Genomic DNA, 25711 nt, shown 5'->3' on the forward strand with positions numbered 1-25711 from the left:
ATTTGATAAATCAACACCAGAACATATAAAGAACTTGATACACTACGAGAATGGTACTTGCACCAATTTCATAAGAACACTTAACACCTTCAGCGCCGAACCACGTAGATCTACGCGGCCCAACCCCCCCCCCCCCCTCCCCTTTGAGCTGGTTTTCGGAGTCTCATGGACTTCATGAAAGAACTTGCGCCATCGCCATCTTCAGGGCAAGGTAAGAACTGTGTCTGAACTACGCCATCGCCATCTTCAGGGCAAGGTAGGAACTGAAAACTGAAAGACACAGTTCCTACCTTGCCCTGAAGATGGCGATGGCGTAGTTCTTTCATGAAGTCATAAAGTTCTGAACTACGCCATCGCCATCTTCAGGGCACGAGAGGCACTGAAAAGACCCGTTTGGTCTCTTCAGTCGCTACCTTGCCCTGAAGATGGCGATGGCGTAGTTCTTCCATGAAGTCCATGAGATTCCGATAACCAGCTCAAAGAGGGGGGATTTGGGCCACGTAGATCTACGTGGTTCGGCGCCGAGGTGTTAATGGTAAATATAAACTCTTAACAATCACAGTAACATGCACTCTGGTTCATGATACAGCTGGCACCACAGATCAACATCATCTCTATATCAGTATGCCGACTCAACCAAGAACCACCACCTTCTGCTGTGTCCAAACATGGAGGTATTATTAAGAAGGAGAGAGAACGGAGCCCGCTTCAAAGGATACAATCATCCTTCCGATGTTTGGACAACAATCCCTTCCAATACCCCGGCCGGCCGAGCGCGTTATGTCGGAAAGTATCGGAAACTGCCGAGCTAGTTTCCGAGTCGCGATCGGCAACTTCCGTGACTAATCGGCCATAGAAAGTAGCTAGAGAGAGGGGTGTGGCCATACTGCTTTTCCATACCTCCATGGTCCAAACAATTTACAAATGCTATAAAAGATTTTCCTCCCCGACCACACAGATGGGCATTCTCTGACAGGGGATTGTTATCCAGCTGCCTGTGCGAGAAGTTCAAGAGCTATGTACTACATGTAAGTACACAGAGTACATATACAATGTGAGTCCAAAGTTAATAGCAACCTGCTGAAGCGAAAGTCTAACTTACATTCATTGGACCAAGAAAATATTGCAAAAATCAGGGTGCTATTTTCTTCTGACCCAGACTGTATCGAATGTACTTTTGTACATAACTGTCAATTACTTAGCAAACATCTGCATCTGATAAGGTTTCCTGAACCAAGTTCCAAAATTGGCATCAGCAAGATGTTGATGGAATACCTTCTTTGCCTGTTGATAAGGTTCATTCATTGTCTTTGCACTGGCATAAGTTTTTGCATCGTAAAGCTGCCGAACCTTTGCAGCTTTTGCTAACTCACGGAATCTGAACAAGAATCCTGCTTTGCTAATGCGACTTGCTCCAAATGCACTCGTCCTGAATGGAGAACTGCAAAAACAAAAGGTTCACGTTTTATATGGTCTTAAGAATCTACGGATATCTGTTCAATATACCGTTGTTTCATTACCCTTACAAATGCATCTGTCACGACTGACCTTGGGTGAGTCACTTACCCCAATTGCATTGTTCTTTGGATGAAACATAACATTTCTTTGCCTAAGTGTCGGTTAAGTTAAAATCCAATTGCCAGAAGAAGAAAGATTTACTCACGTTTCAACACTTTTACCAGTGCTGGTATCGACTACTTCAATCTGGTTGTCACCATCTCCATGCATCCAGTTCACGCTAATTGTATTCACGATGGGACATTTCCAAGATTCGTCATATTTATTAATGGTGTCAAGTCGTGGGTGGTTCAGCCTAAAACCTGCTGGTAACGAGTCATTAATCTTGTCATCAACACGGCAGCAAAAAGCACGCGCCTGGTGTCCATGGTCAAAATTCTGGCCTGAAAAGAGAAAACAAAATAAGATTATAGTGAGAACAATCAGGAGAGGAACAAAGATAACATAAGTATTGCATAGGAAAAGGATTGAGATAGATGAATAGATACAGTAACAGAAATGAGATAATCTGTTACCTACCAATAGTAACTGTCGACAAGTAGACAGGTTCAAGGAAGCAGCCAATGAGAGCCCCCTGGAGACCAAGTATGTTCCAGCTGAGGATCTTATCACTTGTTGACATCACAGTAATAGATTGACCGGCTTGGATGCTCTCCATGGTCGGACTAGGAATATCACTCATACACACAGGTGAGGCCATTTGTTCTGGAAAGTAAACAAATACGTTCTCAATGACTGAGTCAACACAATCAAGCAATCGACTTCATTGGAAAGAAAGGCAAAATGTGGCAATTTTCTCTTTTTGTTTTGGAGCCTCCAGTATCTCTCCCTCTTCTTGTACAACAACGAAACATATTTTGAGCCTATGAAAATAGGTCAACTTCAAATGTATGCTTCAGTAACCATTCAGACAGCTCAGGACTACGTGGTCCATGCCCAATGAAAAGCACTTACCATTTTCAGACTTCAAAGACAGCAAGCCCATGAATTCCTCTCCTTCAGTAAAGTTGGGAAAGTGGGCACCTCCTTTGATCAGTTCCTCTTGCTTTTCATCCAGTGGGGCACTTGGTCTAAAATGAACCGAGAAATTATCAGGATCTGGCTATGAATAAGTTTCAGCACATATTTCAGAGCCAAAAATGCCTTTATATTTGACCTGGACCCCTGCAGTTATATCTGCTTCACAAGAGATAGCGGATCAAAGATGAGTTCCAGAGCTCAGATAGTTTCAGAGAAGTCCAATCACATTTAGGCAACAAGATCAACATCAGTCTTTCTAAGATTAAAAAGTTTAAAAGCAGGAAAAAAACTCACTCGTCGAGAAAAGCTGAAGCGTCTCCATACGGTGCATCGCTGATATATAGATGAATGGAGATGTTTGGTTTCAGGACAAGTTTAAAGCTGCCGGGTTTCTGATTGAACAAACTCGCTGACTTGCAAGCAGGTGGGCTCTCATAATACTCCTTGATCTTACGGTGGAAGTATCTGCAAGCAAATGTAACACTCAAATTGCAGGAAGGTTTTGAGAATGGAGACAAGACAATCCATGAACATAACACTCAAATTGCAGGAAGGTTTTGAGAATGGAGACAAGACAATCCATGAACATAACACTCAAATTGCAGGAAGGTTTTGAGAATGGAGACAAGACAATCCATGAACACAACACTCAAATTGCAGGAAGGTTTTGAGAATGGAGGCAAGACAATCCATGAACATAACACTCAAATTGCAGGAAGGTTTTGAGAATGGAGGCAAGACAATCCATGAACACAACACTCAAATTGCAGGAAGGTTTTGAGAATGGAGGCAAGACAATCCATGAACACAACACAGAGAAGAGAAGATTATCTCATCAGTGTGTGACCCCTTCTTTCAATCGGGGTCTCCATCAATGCAAGCATACTCAAGCACTAGAAACTGAGAACAATGATATGCTGAGCTAACACCGATACCAACTAAAACAGCCATGAACTTGCCCACAATAAAGCTTCATACCTTAGGAGTCCTCTCCTGGCAACAACCTCTGCATGACCATCTGTCAGACTTCTACCATCCGCACCCAGCCTGCCAGCAAATAGACTTGAGCACCCCGTACCTAACGAGACAACATGGCCTCCATCTTTGTCACCTTAATGGAAAAATCAAGATACTGAATTAAAGCGCAAGGGTTTTTATAGATTTTAAACACATCACCATGACGAAACACTGCAAGCAATGTCTCCACAAAAGAAATTGACATGGCTAAGGGAGCAAGTCAACATTTTAAAGGGCTATATGTAAAGCTGTCCATTCCACAAAACTTGGACTTTTGGACTTACTGCCTTCTGTGTTTTCATGGCAGTATAGTGAACTTACTCAGTTTCAACACAAATGCTGCCATAATTTTTCCACCCCAGAAATGGTTGGGACACTTTTTCAGAAGTTTTATATGTGTTTTGTGGCACATCAAAGCAATACTGTCGTGAAAGGTGACCTCCTCATCATCTCCAAATTGAATCTGGAAGGAAAAATAAATAACTATGTCATTCCATCATAGTTGAAAGAAAATGAAAGAGATGTTATGTTCTAATCGGGATCCATTTTTTAAATGTTACTTTGCTGCAGCAAATACCTGATGAAATACAGCTGCTGATACAAAAGCGCATATTCTCACCTGGCCAGTTTGTAGTACAACCAATGCTTGGCTGCAAGCAAGTTTCTTTGCATCTTTCTTGCTCTTACCGACACCAGACGCAATGGGTTTCTCTCTGATGATAATGGCAGCTGTGTACTGAGGCCTCCTACAAGAGGAATACAAATTTGGTTAGTCAGTTACCTGGATTCAATGAGATTATAGTCGTCAGATGTAATTTTTACATTGTTTTGTGCATTGCCGACTTCATTTGGAACCGTCAGTCTAGGAATAATAGATTTCAGAGCTCCTGTTGTAAGGAAAAATCTAAGAAAATACCAAAAAAAATCCCTTTAACTATGTGGCGGATGTTCTCATGTTCTTTTTTTCAAGCTCCAATGCTGACATGTACTGGTTCAGTGGAATTTTTGTTTTAATTCAGTTGGTGAATGGTGACAGTTGGCACTGGCCCTGAATTTGTTTCTCCAAGTTTCATGCAAACTGAGTCACTGAATGTTTCAGAACCATACTTACTTATTTTCATCCCAACCATCATTTACTGTCAGAATATATGGCAAGTGGATCTTCTGACAATATTCCGATAACTTGCTGACAGGATTTGCCAACATTTCCATGGGAAGCGTCGCCAAATTCTGAGCTGTTACTGGAGGTGGTAGAGGCCCAGTTATCGGAGTCTTTGAATCTAGTTGAACACACCGACCAAATGAATCGTATATCATAGTGTCACTCTCTGTGATAAAGACAACCCAAAGATATTAAACAAATAAGATGAGTCTAGAGTCTGCTTCTCAACAATATGACAAAGAAACCAATTTGTGGGAAGTTTTTAAGTTTGATATCATGTAAATCAGAAGCAATTTATTACTTGGGATAAGATTCATACATCAGTTACATCTAGTTGGCTGCTGCCTTTTGTAAGCAAGCTATCAAGAGAAGACTGTCGCATTCAACCATCACTAGAAAGACATTAACATTACTGTGATTACAGGCAGGCTATATTTCTGACCAACAGAATTAGCTAGGGATGGGGAATTGCTCTTGGTATTGAAAGAAAGTTCAACGAAAAACCAATCAGACTTACCCCCTTCATCTATATCATCATCTTCAATGCCCAAAATGGCTGTGAAAGCCAACTTTGCTGCCTCAGTCTTGGCATCTTTCTTAGTAGGACCAGTGCCCTGAGGGTATGAGACACCATTCACTGTACAAACGCTAGCAAACTTGGCTTTAAATGAGGGCCTCTCCACACAGACTTCACGAAACGATGTTTCTGCTCTCACCATGGACGAATATTCCATGATTGCACTGACTGGGTGCTTGGCTCCATTGAGAAATGCTTTAATGAGCTCTGGTGGCACTTTCTTTGGGGTATTTCCCTTCTCAATCAAGCCTGGTGGCGGTTCCATTTCCACAGGACGTGGGGTAAGACCTATGGGGAATAGGAGGTTAAGAAATATTACAGCTTTGAACCCCCAATTCAATATACTGACATGAACAATGTAAATATTAAAGCTTAGACAAAACTACATCTTGAGGCAAGGTAATTTGTCCACTAGGCCCAACTCATCTAATTACCCATCTCTATAACACTACAGAGTAAGTAAGTAATTACCTAAACTTTACTGATTCTTTATAATGATGCCCGATGTCAACAAGAAAGTACGGGTAGTTTAACTAAGTACCTGGAATATATTTTTGTTCGGCTCTCCTTCTCTCCGCCTCCCTCTTAGCATCTCTATGTTCCTTGAAAGGCACCTGTGCCTGTCGTACAGCAGTAGCCAAAGGATCAGTATCATGTCTCCGCAGACCCTCAGTCCTGGCAGCCAAGGCATACTGGAACGCCATGTTTGACTGCTTGGGCTGGGCTGGCTCTGGTGTTGTCTGAGCTGATCTTTGCTCCAAGATTGGAAATTGCCGATATTGTGGTCCAGCTTCTGCAACTGGGTCTTCTCGTGCCTGTCCCCTTCCTCTTCCACGACCAACGGCTGTCAAAACTTTCGGTTGCGACTGAGGCAAGCGGATCCCACTGCTTTCATTGGTGTACTGGTAAACGTCTTCTTTACCAAAACCTCCCGACATTTTCAGATCTCTTCACCTTAGACCTAGGAGTAGGACAAACAATACCAGAGCATAAATATTCCGATTCGATCGCTGCAGGCTTAGGCTATTTGTTATCAACGAGATTTTTGGTTGTTGCATATTTTTATTTTTTGTGGCCACTTTGAAAGAACACTTCGGCTTTGCCGCAATATCTGCACGTTGTCGTTGCAAGTAGTGTGCAGACCGAGACCGGGGACGAGAGGGGAAACAGGAAAATTCAAATTGTGTATGACGATTTCACGTGCGTCATCAGTTCAGCATATCGTGATGACAGTCGACTCGGCATGACAGTTGTCGACTTGAATTCTGAAGACTATCAATCGAAGTCTCGGATGAAGAGTATTCGGAAGACGAAGTGGCGGGCACGAAAAACCAAAGGCTAAATCAAAACAGGGCTAGCCTATATGAATAAAGTCTATTAAAAGGAGACAAACTTTATTCATATATCACTTCGACATTTAGGAAGTTGACTCATACCAGGATATTGGTGAAAGTATATCTTTTGTAAATTGAAAATTTGACATGTGCATGTGGTGAATCTCGCGCAAGGCTCATTTTGCCTTCACTGAAAGTACCTTAAAGTATATTTTTGATTTGCGCGAGACAGAGAAATTGGCACGCAGGCAATGTAAAGTTCATGAAATGTTTGTAAATTTTCTGAAAAATATCGTTAGATTTTTTGCCCAAAATTGATTAGTTCCACTGACAAATACTGGTTAAGAACAAGTAAGGTTGATAGAAGAGGGTATTCTCTTTAAATTTATGTAATATTCATGCTTGACTGGTGATTAAAATCTATAAATTTTTAGGTGAAACAATAGACTATGTAGCCTTCTAGTCTATACACTGTAATGGTTAGGTCATGTATCGTATGTGTACATCTGCTGAGTGAAAGATGATTCCATCGCAAACCTGTCTGGAATGTTGATACATGTAGCATGTGAATGATTATTGTCAAGTTACTTTACATTTTTGTTTTTTCCTTTCTACTACTTTCAGACAAAGAATTACACAAGTTGACAAGAGCAAACCCTATCTGACTCTACCTTATACTTCAACTGAAGACCTCTTAGAATCAACCAGAAGGGCATTGGAAATCAATTGGCTCTCTTTTTGTAAAGAGCTTAATTTCCACCCATTTAGAAAAATGCTGCCAAAAGATTCTGCCCAGGCTAAAATTGTGCGGAACATATCTCCAAATATCCCTGCATTCACTGACATCTTTGATGAGGAGACATTCTACCTCTTCATATTTGCTGTGGTGGTTGTGACAATAATTGGTGCTATCATATTATCGAGGAAGTATCCAATCCGAGATGCAGGACAGACTCTTCATGTGGATTAATGATTGATAAATTGACTTGAAAAACTAACTTCAGGAAGTGTATGTATTCCAACTGAATGGATCTCACAGCTGATCACCTGGAAGTGTTCAAATTTAGACTGACTGCTTTTTAATGGCCCTTGATCACTTAAAGTCTGGATATAAACGGGCAAGATGCAATAATCAGATTTGTGAAGAAAAGTTCATTAAAACCGTAGTCGAAACTCCATTCAGATTTGAGAGGATTTTGTATGGACTGAAAGAATGAGACACTGACAGTTAAGGATTAGTGTCTCGTGATAATGCCAGGTCATCAGTAATGCAGTTTACACAGTTTCTGTACTGAGCCAGGGTACAAATGTTCCCGAAGTAGAAACTTTTTGTGCACATTTTCATATGTGTACCTGGCACGTTTGTGTTGCACAAACTGCAAAGGAAGTCTGTGAACTTTGTTAGTGCTGGCGAGGCATTATCTTGAGACATTCTTCCTCCTTCAGGCCCATTGATATGGCCTTTGTTTTGATTCTTGCTCTGTGTGGTCCCAAATTAGTCTTTCATAATCATTGCCTTTGCATTTATACCATACTGTACATTAATTTATTCATAATTTATGTCCTTCTGTGTATTTGTCCCAAGGTGAAGTAACTTTCATGCAAGTAAACTAGTATGAGGAATGAATGTCATATGCAGCTTCAATACCTTTATCACGGCATGTTGATGACAAACAATCATATGCTGCTAGTAATCTCTCAATCTAAAGTACCATGTTATGTTTATTCCTTTTCACCATCTCAATACGTCTTTGAAATAAAGTTCAAATTGTCCAACCTCTTGTTTTTTGTTGCGTCTTGTTCCACCGGCATTCTGTGATCAATGTTTGAGTGTTCAGGGCTGATGTATTGCCTGACCAATGAACAGCTCACCAGACCGACTGGACTTATCACAGTTTCTACGACATCAAGTAACTAGGAATGATAATACATTGGACAGGATGGTGGTCCATAGCAAGTTAACTTTGCAGTTTGCAGGCATGCCTGGTACCCATTTATACATGTACAGCACATGTACTGCAAGGGAGAAGCAATGTAAGATTGAGCATCTAACTTAATGACATGTAAATGAAACGGCAATGATCCTTGGACCCTCAGGTCCTATCTCCTGCCTATAGTCCCTCTTTAAGAGGTTGTAGCCCCATGGCAACCCAGTCCATTAAGGCAAAGACAATTATTTCTTTGGTAGAGGGCGACTAAAAGAGAATTGCATTGAGAAACAACACAGTTGTATTTTTTAATCCATTTGTTCATTTATTGCTCATAACACAACAACTTGGAGTCAGCTTTTAGATTGCATTCAGACTGATTAGCAGTGCTACTAACTCTACTTTTATCACACAAAGCACTAGTTTCTGCACAAACCCATGGGGATGAAACCAGCCTGGAGATTAGACAAACCACACTTCTAGATAAAGTGCACCTACATGTAGGTTAAAAGAAGATGACAATTCCTATCTTATTACAACTCATAATACAGTATCCATATCAAACCAGACATTTACCCAATACATAAGATGCGATAATGACACACATTAACCCTATCTAACTGGACCAACCAAAATTCTTAAGCCAACAGTATCACCTATGCGAAATGTTTTCGAAAGTTGAATAACTGTAAAACAGTCAGGAGCAGTCACGACTTTCAAGGCAATAGAATCTGCATTGCAAAGCTTCCATTTAGAAAGTTTTGATTCCAGTCTTATCAGGTTTGATAAATCAGGTCCTTGACCTTGTACAAGACTATACTTCCACATTATATAGCTTTTATATTTGATATATCAATCAACTGAGATCACTGCCTCTCAGTAAAAACATTTTTGGGACATTTGAGCAATCACTAGTGCAATTGAAAGACTAATCGGTGTAATATTTGATAATTCACATGCACTTATTCCTTTTGGGACAGCCCATAATACGATAATTTTATATCACTCTTTGGACGAGGACGACTATTCTTAACTTATTGAAGGCAAACATGAAGACAAAAACAGAAAAGAATTGGAAACACAGAGTAAAGGGGGACTTTGGCCATGCTCTAGCTGCACTGAGAGCATCATCTAATGTGGCACTGCAGTGACGGAGTGAACCACAGGAGCAGAACATCATTGCAAAGTGGTTACCATTAACCACTGACTTAACATTAGACATTATAGTCATACACCTCCTACCACTGCACTGATTTTATGCATACATGAGTATACACCAAATTATTTGTTATGGGTGTTTTATTTCATACCCCGGGAACAGAAGAAATAAAGCTGATGAAATCAAACAAGTGAGTATTCAAATTATCATGGTTCATGCATCAGTATGACTTCATACATTCACATTCGAGAAAGATATATAAAATGGAATGTACTACCACTATTACTACCACCCTATGTTCCTTACAAAATGAAAGTAAATGTACATGCAATATACCACAGAACATAGCTCAAAAAACATATTAAGGACACATGCCTCATAGAATCTATTCTTGTACATAAATTAAAACATACTATACTAAATACAGACAAGGGAAAAATACTGGATAGCCCATCTGGACTTGGTGAAAGAGCCAACAATTTCGGGTGAATTTGACACAATTTGATTTTTTACCCATTCATCTATTCATCTGCGCAAATAGGATTGGGGGGGGGGGGGTTCGCACTTGGTGAGTAAGGCTCATTCCCTTTAACCCTCAGAACCCCGAAAACAAAGATATGCTTGAGAAAAAATACAGGGAGAACAGGGAGCTCATACTATTTTGTCACCGTTAATAGTTCAAGATAAATCATCTACATGGTTTGAAATTATCAGCTTTTAAGATACTAAGATACAAAGATGGGAGTGCTATAAATATGTACCACACATGTACAACCTGTATGAATTCGTAGAAAATTCCATATGCCAAAAATGCAACTTACATGTAAACATGTATGCAATGCAACTGAAGTTGCATGGGGGGGGGGGGGGGGAGGGGGGGTCAGGCGTGCAGGTTAAAGACAGTGCCTTTTTTATACTCTATACTTTTCTATTAACAAATACACGCATATACACAATCTAGAACGATTTTTATCATCTTTTCTGTTACATTTCAGAGCTCTAATTATGCCGTGATGACTTAGTCACATTTGATTTTGGCTTTCTAAAGCACCATTGGGCTAACACATCTAATAAATTTCAATATAATCGACCAGTACCCAAATACAAAGAGAAGTCCGATTATCATAACATTTTATTTCAATGAGAATTACTAAGGGTTCTGGGTTTCTATCACTTATCTAATGTGACCTCCAAAAACAAAGTAAGCACACAATCATGTACACAGTAACTTGGGACTCCAAACACATCTCTTGGTGCTCTACTTACATATGTTCATTGTTTGTACTGCTCCCTCTGAAGTTTTTATCAATAAATAACTATTATCAATTATTAATTCAAGTATGAAACATCTTTTCAACATTTGTTGTATTTCAATCACTGCCACGTTCTATATTCTGACCAGTTTTTAAATGAGTTTGAAACAGAGAATCCATAGCTTAAGACACACTCATTGGTGGAAGCAGTCTTTGATTATAACCATGATATATGCCCAATTTCCTCATATACATGTATGTTTAATTACTAATAAAAAGCCCACAATCAAACTCAAATCACTCTTGTGAATCATTTTTTGCAGCCACTTCTGGTAGCTGGTGATAATGAAGTTGGCTACATACATGGTGCACTTACTTCAGTAGTACTGGTCTCCACAAAAAACCTTTTACACAGGTATTAAGTCCATCTGAATTCAAAACCAACAACCAGGGTATTTCTGTGGTAAAGCACAGGCATGTGCTTTGGACTAAACTCCTAATCATTATCTTGCAGCCTCAACTTCTACGTTGCTATCTTTATTGGCGGTACCATTTATAATGGGTGCATCACCATCATGGGCCTGTGCTTTTAGAGAGTCAGCAGTTTCATTAGCAGGGATGGTATCACTAGAGTCACTTGAATCATCCTTTGAATTTGATGAATCTGAGCTTTTGTCCCCCTCCTCTGCCTCGGCTGTTGTTTGATCACTTACAACTTGGGTGCGAAGTTTTTCGATATCTTCAGGGCTGTAAAGACAACACATGTGAAGATTAGAGCAGAAATCCCAGCAATAAACGATTTAAAAGAAACCTTGACCATCAAAGAGGCACATGAGGCAATACAAGTGGGGGTGTTCTACTTAACACCTTCAGCGCCGAACCACGTAGATCTACGTGGCCCAAATCCCCCTCCCCTTTGAGCTAGTTATCGGAATCTCATGGACATCATGAAAGAACTACGCCATCGCCATCTTCAGGGCAAGGTAGGAACTGAAAAGACACAGTTCCTACCTTGCCCTGAAGATGGCAATGGCGTAGTTCTTTCATGGAGTCATTTAAAGTTCTTAACTACGCCATCGCCATCTTTAGGGCACGGTGAGAACTGAAAAGACCGTTTGATCTCTTCAGTTCCTACCTTACCCTGAAGATGGCGATGGCGTATTTTCTTTCATGAAGTCCATGAGACTCCGATAACCAGCTCAAAGAGGGGGGGTTTGGGCCACGTAGATATACGTGGTTTGGCGCTGAAGGTGTTAAACAGGTGCTGCGGCGAGAAATCAAGAATCGACATTTCAACCATCAAATCAACCGAAACAAAATAGGCTGGCACTGCACCATGTGAGATCAAAGGCAAGAGCCCATTATCAAGGACTGCTCATCCTCAGCAACACAAAAGACTTGTTAGGTTCTGCAAAACAGCCCTCCAATGAACCATCACTGAGGAGGAAACAGGATCAAAGAGGTACCATGATTCTGCCTACCTGAGGTGGACAAAGACGATTCCATTGATGACATTGAGAGTCTCAAGAACGTTGACTAGAGATGGGGTCTGAATCTGGAGTGGGGGCAGACCGACTGCTTTCTCGCCTTTATAAATCTCATTCATTTTCTTTTGCAGCACCACAGCTTGTTTCGTTAAATGCTTGAGACATTCACAACTTTCCTTGGTCCTTTCATGATCATCCCCAAGCTGTAAGAAAGAAAGCGGCTTTATATCAAATATGTTGTGAGGAAAAGAATTGACAAATGCAGATTTGTGAATCTCTTTGTCATAGCAAGGGCTGGTTCAAGACTAGGTGTTGCCTGGCCTAGCCTAGGACAGAACAAGACCACTTTTCAAGGCAGGTGGTGCTTTGGGCAAGAGATTCCTGATCCTTACTCAACAGGCTTGCAAGCATTGCAGCCCACCCCCAGCTGGAGTAATGAGCATACATCACACCTGTTCGAATTTACAAGAAGAACAATCAAAAGATTTGTGTGGCGATGATTGTATCATGCCTTTGTGTGGGTGATGACACATGGTCATATGCTATTGTGAAAATTACACTCATTTTGAGATCGAGAAAACTTGGATGCTGCCCTGCAGTGGAGTAGAAGCGAACACTCACCAAATCTTTGTACACATGGTATGCCTCTTTCTCGTTACTGAGAGCAGTCCTGAAGTCACCACGACATGACTGAACACGCGCGACGAGATGATGACCCATTGCAACTTTCAAACTGTTGGCGCCAAAGAACCTGAAGAGTGAAAAAAGCTGTTGTAGCAACATATATGCCCAATGATTGAAATTGAAAAAGATTTCAAGAGTCATTTCAGAGCTGTGTATAACAGTTATTAGCCCAACTATTTCGCTGTAGTTGGTGTAATACACTGGAAAGAAAAGTCACCTCAGTAAAACTGATCTAACCTCAACAGCAGAGTTAGTTACAAGGCATGTTGTCAACATGGGTAGCCAGCTGATTGTGGTCTAGGATAAACACACCAAGAACTAGGCCACCCTGCTACTTACAATGTATTCAGTTGTAACGCCTTCTCCAAGAACTTGAGTGACACATCGTACGCTCCAACTGCATGAAGGATCAGCCCGATGTTGCTCTGAAATGCATATGGAGAGATTGGTCGAGGGAAGAAGGGTGGAAAAATTTCATAAAGACATCTCAAACACAGCTGCAACATTCTTCTATAGCGGACTGCAGCTCAACTTACACAACTATCTGAAGATGATTATAATCCACACAGAAATATCGAAACTTGAATCTGCCGTCCGCGTTTCATCATCACCTCAGTAAGACTAATCAAACCTCCACTACTTGTGTCAGATTTATGAGGCAAGTTGTCATCATTGGTGTTCAGACGAATGTATAAAGATTGGAGAGGAGATATCAGCTTTACTGCTCCGGTACTCACATCAATAAGAGCCACCTCCGGGTGGTTTTCTCCACTGCACAAGAGAGCCAGGTAGCGAGCTCTGTAGAGTAACCTGAGGGCGCTGCTGATCTGGGTGCTGGCAAAACAGTACAGGGCAAGGTGAGCCTGAAGAAAAGATTAAACAGATAAACATTCTGCTAAAAGATACGTCTCTCATATACATTGATCTAATATTTATGGCCCGCTTGGGAAACGTGACTCTGGGCATAATCAATATGCATGCTTCAAGCCTTTAAAGCCTTAAAACCAAAGATGACACTGTTTATCAAACTTACGTATTCTGTGATGGTGCTAGGATGATCAATGCCAAGGACTCGTTCACTGATCAAGACTGCTCTCTGCTGGTACGCAAGGGCCTAAAGGAGAAAATATCATGGTATGTACTACTGGATCAGAATTGAATAATGTGTACAAACTGACTGAAATTCCAACACTTCAAAAGCAATACTGATATGTGCACACCGTTCACAACATGTACATGAAATTTCAAGAACCAGGTTCTCTAGGTAGGATAGAGTCCTTGAGAACGTGAAGGGAGTGTAGTCTTTGATACAAACGAAGCATTAACCTTCACTCTCAACTCACCTCTTGATGCTCTCCCATAATGTAGTTCAGTCTGGCAAGGAGTTTATTACAGGCAGCTATTTCTGGATGGATCGGTCCGTAGACGTTGTTGAGCAAATTGAGTGCTTCACTGATTAACTCATGGCCATCTCGCAAGAAACCTTGCTGAATCTTGGTCTGTCCACTCGTAAAGAAATGGTAGGCATCAGATGCCTGCAAATAGAGATGGAAAGAAGTTTTTTATTTATCATCTGATGCAAGTAATCTAGACATGACACTGTTGATGGTAGTTTATCGCCAAAGATAATTCACACGTTCCTGTATTTTTATTCATATACATCGAAGTAGATAGTTATTTCTTTTCCATTTCTTCCAGGTTACCTCAGTAAGACTAATCAAGCCTTCACGATAGAGTCAGGAAAAGAGCAAGTGGTCATCATTGGTAACCTTGTGAAAAAGTGCTATAACCCAATGGGTGATATGAATAGCATATATAGTACTTAAAACTTCATGTACATTTACACCATGCCTTTCACTACACAACTGAAGAAGAAGCATTTCGTAATCATCATATCACCCAATGTTTTATTGCCAGTGTCAGGAGAAGCATTCCAGTTTGTAATATTACCTTTGGATGTACGTGTTTGACAATCGGGAACATGTTCACGATATCATCTTCGGAGAATGCAGGTTTGTTCTTGCTGTCAAGGTTGTAATCCCGGAATAAGATTTGTAAGCCCATTTTCTGGCAGAATGAGCGCAGCAGACATGCTTTTTGGATGTTGTACTTCTCAACGAGTGTGTCAACCGAGTCACTAGGAAAAGAATGACTTATAAACTGAATAGGCAAGACAAATGAAAAAGATTCATCTTAAATATTTATGACGATTGATTTCATAATTGGGTCTCCTCAGTAAGACTAATCAAACCTCCACGACATGAGTCAGATTTATGAGGCAAGTTGTCATCATTGGCAACCCAATTCTGAGTCAAGAAATGACAAGATTTAAAAGAAAAGTTTGAAAATCTCCCCTTACCATTCCAAGTTGTACAGGAAAAATTTGGAAGTTTCTTCTGAGATTTTCTTCCATAATGTCTTGGGTGTTTCAGAGGCCCATTCAGTATTATCAGGACTAGTCAACCAGCGCCATTTATGGTTCTTCTTCTTGTTCTTCTTTTTAGATCGAATCTGATACAGAAAACACACGGTTAGTCAGCGAGGCATAACAAGAGACAGCACAAATTACAGCCAGACTACGTAGCACAAGAGCAGCCATACAGAGAGTTCGCCTGTACAATTCACAGCTCTACTGGTAGCCATTTGAGTGTTTGATAACAACACAGCTGCAGCAAGCAAACATGTGTTGAGACAAACGTCTATAATGCTATTTGCCTGCAGCTGCTGCCAGAAGTGTAAATTCTAATGAAAAGTCTCACGGTCACCACAATCAAATGAACTTTTTGAAAGATCTGAGCAAATTTGAAAGATCACTGCCATACTTACTTCTTCAGGACTGGCTTGTACATGAAGTGACGGACAAGAGCCTAGGAAGCAGTTGAGGAAGTGGCTAACAGCATTGGCAAGACTTATCATCTCAACGCCTTGCATGTACGTGTTGAAAATGTGTTTAGCTGTCCGTGTCACAAGTTCACTCACGGCTATACTCTGAAAGAAAATATACCTTGATAGTAAAACCTTCACGTCCGAGTCAGATACAGAGCAAGTTGTCATCATTGGTAACCATAACCCTCTCAATAGAAATCTATTCTTAACAAGCAACATATACAAATGGAAGACTTACATGCAGGTAAACCAGCTGCGTGTGTTCCTCCAGCAGCGTTGTAAACTTTCCAAGGTATCTGAGGTTGATGCCCCGCTGATGTAAAGCTTCTGTGAGTGTGACGCCATCAATGGGGGCAACCTGATGCTCCAAACATTCCTTCACTAGTTGGGGAATTTGACTCAGAAGCAGGAATTCCGCAGCATCCTTTGTAAGCTGTTTATCTTTTTCAATCTGAAGGGAAAAATGTGTTACTTTAAATCTGATTTTAGATTGAATTTCCGGGTTAAGTGGGGCAAATTACTAGGCCAGAGGCCACAAGTTGCATAATAAAGGAATCGCCCAACCCAAAGGTCACATTCACCCAACACCAGTTCTAGTAGGACACGTTTTGGTACTTCTTACCAGCCCTTACTGATGTTATCAGAATGATGCCCTTACAACACACATACAATCCGTCTCAGAAAACTGTCTAATAGATGGATTATCTTCTCACTTATCTACTCATCAACTTACATCTTGACCAGCATGTTTGACATGGGGTTGGAATACATCTGGGTTGAATGTCAAGTCAAATGCACTCTCTGTCAATGATCCCACAGCTTTAGCAGCCGCCCGTACAATCTCCTTACTACTATCTTCAACTGAAAAGAGAAAAAGAAACTACATTCACAAACACACAAAACACTTCCTTTGCATTGATCAATTGAAGGAGTCCAACTGCAATGCCAGCTTGGAAGAATTGTTCTTCCTGTGTGTTCACCTCAAGTCAATCAACTATACTGTCACACTTACAAGACTGACTATCGGCACCAATTATCTCTTCGACCAATTTCTTGGCTTCCTCGACTTCAACACTTTCATCCTCGCCCTCTTTGACAGCTTCTGGGCTCTGAAATCAGAAATACTCTGACAGTGAACAACAAAGGTATATTTCAGTTCAACTTCCTCTTAAGACCAGATACTGATGGGAAACTGTAGCAAGTTCTACAATCGAACCCCAGTCATCGGGTGAAAACCCTTCTGGTGTTAGCGAATACATGCATTAATGTAGCACAAATTCTACACCCAGTGACTTGCTGATGGAGACAATGGGCTCTAGTTCGTGCAAAAATGCAATTCTACATGTTTATAATGTAAATGAAAGTAACTGTAGCAAGTTCTACTATCAAACCCCAGTCATTGGACAATACAGTCCTTCTGGTGTTAGCGAATACTTGCATCAATGTAGCACAAATTCTACACCCAGTGTCTTATAGATGGAGACAATGGGCTCTAGTTCGTGCAAAAATACAATTTTACATGTTTCTCCATAAAACAAGTGAAAATGAAGCAACTGTAGCAAGTTCTACTATCAAACCCCAGTCATTGGACAATACAGCCCTTCTGGTGTTAGCGAATACTTGCATTAATGTAGCACAAATTCTACACCCAGTGTCTTATAGATTGAGACAATGGGCTCTAGTTCGTGCAGAAAATTCTATTTTACATGCTCATCAATAAAACAAGTGAAATTAAGGAATCATAGCAAGTTTTACTATCAAAGCTCAGTCATTGGACAAAACTGCCCTTCTGATGATAGCGAATACTTGCTTTAATGTAGCAAGAACCTGTACCTAAACCAGTGTCAAGAACCTGTACCTCAGAAATGTCACAAGTTCTACTTTGAAACCCCAGTCATTGTGGGAAGAAACCCTTACTGGTGTCAGTGAGGACTTGTTTTATTGTAGCACAAAATCCACACCCATTGCCTTGTAAAATAGACAGTGGGCTTGGTACATTGCGCAAAATATTTATTACATCCGGTAATGATAGAAAGCTTTTTGTATCGTCATCAACATCAGATAACTCAGGCAACAATGTCGCCTCCGGTGCAAGGAAAAACATTTCCAGTAGTTGTTTCTGTACAAACATGTTTGATAGCTCTGGGATGGGGTGTTCTACAGGTACCTAAAAAATGTCACAAGTTCTATTATCAGACCCCAGTCATTGTGGGAAGATACCCTTCTGGTGTCAGTGAGGACTTGTTTCGATGTAGCACAAAATCCACACCCACTGCCTTGTTAAACAGACAGTGGGCTTGGTACATTGCGCAAATGAATGATATGTCTCGTTAAAAAAGATTGGAAAAAACCCTGGAATCCTGTATCGTCAAAAACCGTCAACTCACATTTTCCTTATCTTCAATTTCCTTTTTCTTGTCAGCTTCCTTCTTCAGTCTCATCTGTTGGAACTGCCAGGCTGCATTCTTGATGAAGGCCATGTACCTGGTCCTGAAGTAAAGAAACATAATATCTCAGTAATTGGACAAGCTTTAAAAATATTTACGTGAAACTAGATCAGCTATAAGCCGGCAAACTTACAACATCAGCGACTGAACAACAGCCGTTATGTCCTTGAGCTCATTATCCTGTAGATAATCTCTCCAAACATCACCCCTGTTCCTCTCCCCCACACTCTTCAAGGCATAACATCCACTTCATCTGAGTAGACACTGGAACAATCAACCCATCATTTCGTCCAATACTATTTGGAAATGCATCACCTTTGTTACACTTTTTCGACTAACTAAACAGATAGGCCTTTGGTGAAATAAAGTCAAGCAGACATGGGTTTACATGTACGTACTCCACAAATGCCTCAATCAGTTCCTGTCTGAGGGAGACCAATCGGTGCCTGTGAGCCACTGGGAAGCCTTCCTTCATAACAGCTTTGCTCAGCTCTTCTCCCTCCACTGGAACAACGGATACAGAAGAGAGACATTAGAGATTGCAAGATCTGAGTGACTGACACAGAAGAGGACATTTATTACAAAACTTAACAATCCAAGAACTGCAGCAAGTTCTACTCTAGTCACTGGGTGGAAAGCCATACGTAATAAAGCCCTAATTCTACACCCAATGTCGTGTTGATGACAACAATGGGCTGCAGTTGTGCAGAAAATGTTATTTCACATGTTTTTCTGAGGAGTTATGTAGCAAGTTCTACTATCAAACTCCAGTCATTGGACAATACAGCCCTTCTGGTGTTAGCGAATACTTGCATCAATGTAGCACAAATTCTACACCCAGTGTCTTATAGATGGAGACAATGGGCTCTAGTTCGTGCGGAAGTGTAATTCTACATGTTTATAATGTAAATGAAAGTAACTGTAGCAAGTCCTACAGTCAAACCCCAGTCATTGGACAATACAGCCCTTCTGGTGTTAGCGAATACTTGCATTAATATAGCACAAATTGTACACCAAGTGTCTTGTGGATGGAGACAATAGGCAGTAGTTTGTGCAGAAAATAGAAATCTATCTATTCTCTCTTTCAAGATAACCAACCACTCATTAAAAGACTGAAATGATACTGTTTTACTTACTTGGTAAGAAATTGACATCCGGAGGAAACGTCCGTAGCAGATCAAGGACATAGTGTCTGTTGTCATTACCAACGATACCCTTGCACTCTACCGAGGACAGCAACTCAACTTCTTCACCCTTCTCATTCAGAACTTTGTGTGGCCTGATTTTGAGATGGGCAGCAGTTTTCTTTAACTGGAAGAAATCATAAGGAGTAAAGATTAGATTCAAAAGGATGATACATCAAAAGCGACAGTCGTATGATAAAATCAGTTAAGACATCTGCTCAATCAAACTTACCAATTCTGCATACTTTTCACTTGTCACTACAGTTTTCCCGAAGTCAATTGATCCATACACAACAGACTGCTCTTGCTCACGCTCCAGAATACCTGAAAATGAGGGACAGTTCAGAAAGACATGATAGTAGTCAGCGTTTTACAAACCATCCAAAACGTCTGCATTATCAAAAAAACTTTACACTGTTGAAAGGTATCCAGTCTAGTGAACGGACAGCCAAGGTATTGAACAAGTTATCCCTCACATAATCTGACATTGGACAAAACTATAACATAGACTGTGTAACAAGACCAGAAAGTTTACCTGGTATAATGGACTGGGCAGTCACTCGATAACCCCTGTAGTCCACCACAACAGTTCCAAGTGTGAAAAGACCTTCAGCATCAACACTTGCATAAGCTTTCACACCTTGCAGATCAGTACCCTACATGAAATCAAGACGGAGAACATTTTGTAAGAAGTGGGAATAAAACTCAGACTAAGCTTTCAGTTGAGTGATAGGACTGGATTCGAAACGATGTTGGCGCCTCAGAATTTACCTAAGTTGTCTTCCTTCAGAGCACTGCTTTAAAAGATGGAGGTAGATTGAAACACCACTGCTTTTCATTTCAGTAGTAACAATGAGCGTTTAAAACAACCCAGAAACTTAATCAGTGGATTTAGGCCTCATATATGGCTAAAGAAGTACAATGACTTGGGTGTCAGAAGATGCAAATACACAATACATGAATCAATAGGAATGTACATTAGTCGACTTACAGGGGCAGCATAAGCAGCACTGTCGCCACCAAAGTCCTTGTAGTGATCCTTTACATCAAACCCAAGACTGAAGAAGATGTTATTCCAAATGAACATCTGCATCCTGAAATGAAAGACAACTCAATGAATACAACAGATTTACCTCAAACATATTTTTAAATCAGGCATGGCGAGAGAGCTGTTTTACAGTTATTTTACAAGAATCCTGTTTCAAAAATGGTTTGCGTCAAGGAACTTTTGGATATGCCAATATCATTACAGTTGTGTCAGCAACCAGACACTAATTCAATTCAGAATCAATTTGAGACTCACTTGGCAGATTCTCCAGGGTTAATTGCCATGATATTTCCATCGATGACTGCCATGGCAGCTCTAGTGGCAGCAGCAACAAAGTCACTATGAATTTTAAACACAGCCCTCTCCCTGATCAGCCTCTCTGGTAGATTTGTTCGAGGGAGTTCTCGGGTTGTCTGTAGTTCCTCGTTCCAGTCCCTCGTCTGACCTGGTATATGTTCTTCACTGGCCAGTTTGCCTGAAAAAGCTGTAAGGAGCACAATTTTGAGCAAGTATTTTCAAATCAAGGCGAATGTTAATAGTATCACTGCGGCAGTCTGTACAGTGACTTCATATTAAACTCTACTAATCATGACTCTGAATTGGAAAATGCATGAAACTGACACCGTCAACTTGTGGATGAAACTTGATATTGCACACTTACAATCTTCAGCTCGGATGAGATCAACATGGTGCTCTTGGGTTGGGGCAAGCCAACTGTATACTTGGTATGGTGTAGGTACTCTCTCAAACGGATGTTTCTGGGCCCTAGAAAAACAACAAAATAACATAGAATATGCATTATGTTAATCTGCCATGAAACTTATTGACAACCTGGCAATTGGCATATCATTCCATGCATAACATCAGTGTTTAGCAAAAGTCTTACCTTTTTTTCAGTAGGACTGAGAAATTTCTTTTGAAACTTGGACTGATCTGCAAAGCAAAGAAATCATGATTTAGTCACATATTTTAGACAAATCAACAATCACAGGAAAACCGACGACTGTCCTACATTTTTAGCTTTGAGTCAGGCTCAAGAACAACACACACTGGAAGGACCTGTTGCAATTTTACATATTCATCCCTTGATCAGCAGGATAACAAATCCAGTATTGTATGGTGCTATTGCTGCTATCAACTCACCTGATTTAGAAGTTCAATTAAGGAATGGCATAGATGCTTGGGTTGAGCAGCCTTGTGGTTGAAAACTTCATCAGTGGACCTATCAAAAGAAAGTCCAAACGATTACCAGTCTATTTTTTGTGACAACCATGGTCATTGGATCACAATATCATCACTGGGGAGAAACATTTGCAAGGAAACTTGTATATTTCGCATTCTGAACAAAGATTCAACAAGTGTGGGAACAGATGAAGTAATCCAACACATGTGCATAATTCAAGAATAGCACATGTGTGTCATCATGCTTAAGACGTCTTTTCATTAATCACTTGATTAAACGTGAGAGGAGGTCTATCAGCCAAATCCCAAGCTTGCCACCAGCTGCTGAGAGTAATCAACTTCTCAGTGGATGGTCATAGAATTACAGTGGATTTGTACTTCCATTCACAGAAGATGTCAGTCAGGTGTAACGTAACACTCTGCGCAACAAACATGACCTGAAAGTTTTAACTTTGCAACATACAATTTAAGCGACAATTTATTAAGCAATGACTGTCCATATTGCCAGTCTTTTACAATATGATGCACTCTTATGGACATGGTGCCGTCAGAAGACACACTAACTGCAAGACTATCAAGAGAAATTTGTCATAGCGATGTGATTCATCAAGATGAGTTCATGATAACAAAATCTCAAGAGTGCGCCTAGACTTTAGTTCTACTTACTGGTTTACAAAGAAGCCGCGTGTTGACGATGTCACATGGAACTTTTTCTCCTCAAGGGTAACAATATGGAGGTACATGAGATCACCTGGAAAAGAATCTTGTTTTTAATTTCATTTGCACTAATTATAAATGAGATGCTAAAATGACTTTAAACTATGAGAAGGACACATTTTCCCCTCAGGCAAGCAAAAATCTAATAATGATCCAATTCGACCTTGTGTACATGATGATATTACACTAAAGTCCCAGTAACAGGTCCGCCAATCACGTGACTGAATTTGGATAGACCCATGCATACTGTTTTATAACATTGAATCAAGGCCTGCTTACTTACCATGCATTTTCCTATTGCCAGGTGGTGGATTCCAGCCACTGCATGTCAGCACCTTCAGGCATTGAGGTGCCCTCTGATCTTTGAAGACTGGATGGAGGGGAAGAAATGGCCGGTCCTTGCTTCCTGGCATTATAAACTCGGGAGGAACACAGTCCATGCTTTCTGGTTTTATCCTTTTCTTATCTGCAATGATGCATAGAATATATTTAGACTCAGCATTAAGAATTCCGAGACTGTTTTGTATAGCAAGTTAGGGATTATCACATATGAGCTGCATGTATTCAGCACTCAGGACAAGAAATTATATTTTACCATCACTAACGCTAGTTTCCATTCACTACCGTATAGAGAAGAGCAAGGTTTAAGGTACTTGCGCAAGGACACAAAGACGAAACAGTTGTGATCTTTACCCGAGTAAAACGGATGACCTTCTGATTATGAATCTTGAGCTATGCTGAAGACAACTTACCCATTAAATCTCCCATAGTAACTGCATTAAGGAAAGATAACGACATGCAGTCAGCACCATTATAAGCATCTGTAGGGTCAACGGACTTCAACAAATCCCGCACATGTCGAACATGAAGCCTTGCCTCGCGCATGGTGTAAGGCTCTGTAAATAAGCAGAGGAGAAAATAACTATTTTAAATTCTTGCATCAGCATTATGACAAAACAATAATTCATGGAGACACTAACAAAACCAAAACCTTGCATTATAAAGGAAGTGGAACTGATGACACAACACAGTTCATAATAATAGGAATAGTTGTGCCAGATCAAGTATTTCTAATCTAAAGGCATGAAAAACTGCTTTTGAAAATTTCAAGTGTCAGACCACTATATGATACTACGCAACCCAGAAAATTAACTGCTTTGCTTTACCTTCAACAACTTTAATGACTGAGCCATCATTAAGACCATCAATGCTCTTTAGTTCTGCATAGTTGTCAAGAACTGTACCATCCAGCTGTAGAGTGAAACACGTTCTATGGCAGGTTTCTTCTTTATCATGTAGCACCTGCTGGATCTCTTGAACCAATTCCATTGAGCTCACCTGGCAAAAAAATATATATGAGAGTCATCGACTTCAACTTTACAGGCCTAAAAATTCTTTTCAGAAGGGTACAGTACCAGTTTTTGCCAAAAAGGGTACTTTTGGAATTGGGATCTGGCATGTCTGGACTTTCAAACTACTGGTAAATGCACTTTAGTAAACTTACTGGCATGTCAAATGGTTCCACACCAGGAGCTTGAATTTGAACCATGAAACTTGTGTCCTGAATAAGAACCACTTCCGGGTCTTTACTTGCAGGGGTTGTTATCTCGCCATCAACTGCCTCAGCTGGATTGGCAGGTTGTTCAACATCGCCATTGACTGAAATAGAGAAGTCCATCATTATCAATTTTTGGATCTTGGTGAACCAATGTTTAACCCCTTGGCCTTACACTAAGTTAGTATGTGACTAAGAACTTATACAACCAAGTTTTTCAGAGGTGCACAAGCCCGAAAAAACAAGTTATTCACTTTCAGAGCTGTTATATTATTATCTCAATTTGTTTTGCAACCTTACAAATTAACAGGAGGCAATAAGCTGCTAGTTGGCGTAACCCATTTTTCCACCTTTTATGCCTCGCTTGACAAACTGGGTACATGCGGTACCGGTCGGCCTATACCTTACCACCTATACCTAGTTTATATCATCAGAATCGATTACGAATAATGAATGCAAAGCAAGCAAGACGGGACGGGCATGACGGGAGGAGGGGCTATAAATATAATCTCATCGAGAGAGCATGCATGCTCAGGATATCCAGTACCAGACCCTGTTCAGGCTAGTGGGCACGATAGACCCTTTTACACCAGTAATAATACCTCCATGCCAGACGGTCTTTTGTCTGCTGCTTGTTTGTTGTGGCCTTCGGTGGCTTCCTCCGCCTGGTGCGAGGTTGGGATGGGTTGAAAAGTTTCTAGTTGGGCCTGTAGTTCTAAAGTCTCCGCCAGGGGACCAGGAGACTAACGAGTAGCAGTAGGGCTACTTATCAACTATTGCAAAGGACCCGGGCCGGAGCCAAACACTTACAACACCAAAAATGCATGATTACATTTAAAAGACAATATTGTTCTTCTTGACAGACTGAGAAGCGTACCATGCAAACGAGACATTCTGTGGGTGGAAAGTCCTTGCGTAAAACGCATGACCTCCAAAAGTTTAAGAAGGCTACACACTACCACTACCAGGCGAAGCACGTAAAACTGAAATCATCGAACAACCTTACCAGACGCATTTCCCGGTGTGTTCAGTGTTGTTTCATCATGAGGTGAAATGGCCTGTTCCTTTGGATCACCCATGTCTAAAGTAGGATGTTTTGCTGCGTTTTCAGAGAGCACCATTGGCAAACTAAAAGGACGAACACACCAGCCAAAAATCGGAGACACACGTGCAACAACCTTGCTCGGCTTGCAAAGCGAAAGATGGGTGTGTAATTCCGCGACATTAAAATAGTTCTCCTACTTTTGCTTAGCAGTGTGTTGTATCAAAAGTTTCACATGTGTATTGACTAAACATTCCTTAACCATATATTTTCTGTTCACACTAGGATAAAATGTTATAAACGTTCACCATGTTCATTGCGTAAAATTTTCTTTGACCTATTTCAAATGTAGAAATGCGCGGTGTGACCCAGATATTTAGAGATTGTTACAAAAGCAATAAAATTTTCTCTTATAAATCTTGCAGTTTCAAAACCCTAACATATTATGTATTGGACTTCCAAACTCACCCCTAATGAAAAGATTTACGAAACGGGAACTTGGAATACATCA

The 25711-nt window shown here is 40.6% G+C and overlaps 2 protein-coding genes across 2 annotated transcripts; both read right to left on the minus strand.

Moving 5' to 3' along the window:
- Window positions 1-129: 129 nt before the first annotated feature.
- Window positions 130-6803, minus strand: LOC135483793 (adenosine deaminase domain-containing protein 1-like). Its single transcript, XM_064764835.1, has 12 exons — window positions 6731-6803; window positions 5836-6255; window positions 5235-5582; window positions 4667-4883; window positions 4175-4301; window positions 3877-4018; window positions 3517-3649; window positions 2833-3003; window positions 2473-2588; window positions 2038-2223; window positions 1664-1901; window positions 130-1441 (listed from the first exon to the last, which is right to left on the minus strand). The coding sequence occupies exons 2-12, from the start codon at window positions 6230-6232 to the stop codon at window positions 1195-1197; spliced, it is 2322 nt and encodes a 773-aa protein (XP_064620905.1). The 5' UTR covers window positions 6233-6255; window positions 6731-6803; the 3' UTR covers window positions 130-1194.
- A 2058-nt stretch (window positions 6804-8861) lies between these two features.
- LOC135483099 (clustered mitochondria protein homolog) lies at window positions 8862-25363 on the minus strand. Its single transcript, XM_064763623.1, has 29 exons — window positions 25165-25363; window positions 24108-24262; window positions 23770-23941; window positions 23356-23499; window positions 22887-23069; window positions 22553-22637; window positions 21848-21926; window positions 21591-21637; window positions 21366-21469; window positions 20960-21188; window positions 20648-20750; window positions 20192-20312; window positions 19889-19980; window positions 19609-19783; window positions 18871-18976; window positions 18413-18515; window positions 17038-17134; window positions 16759-16886; window positions 16264-16476; window positions 15966-16127; window positions 15499-15650; window positions 15090-15276; window positions 14483-14674; window positions 14173-14253; window positions 13877-14002; window positions 13479-13564; window positions 13077-13206; window positions 12450-12658; window positions 8862-11715 (listed from the first exon to the last, which is right to left on the minus strand). The coding sequence occupies exons 1-29, from the start codon at window positions 25277-25279 to the stop codon at window positions 11472-11474; spliced, it is 4020 nt and encodes a 1339-aa protein (XP_064619693.1). The 5' UTR covers window positions 25280-25363; the 3' UTR covers window positions 8862-11471.
- Between the last annotated feature and the right edge of the window lie 348 nt (window positions 25364-25711).

This window comes from Lineus longissimus, chromosome 2 (genome assembly GCF_910592395.1).
Source record: "Lineus longissimus chromosome 2, tnLinLong1.2, whole genome shotgun sequence".
Classification (NCBI taxonomy): Eukaryota; Metazoa; Nemertea; class Pilidiophora; order Heteronemertea; family Lineidae; genus Lineus; species Lineus longissimus.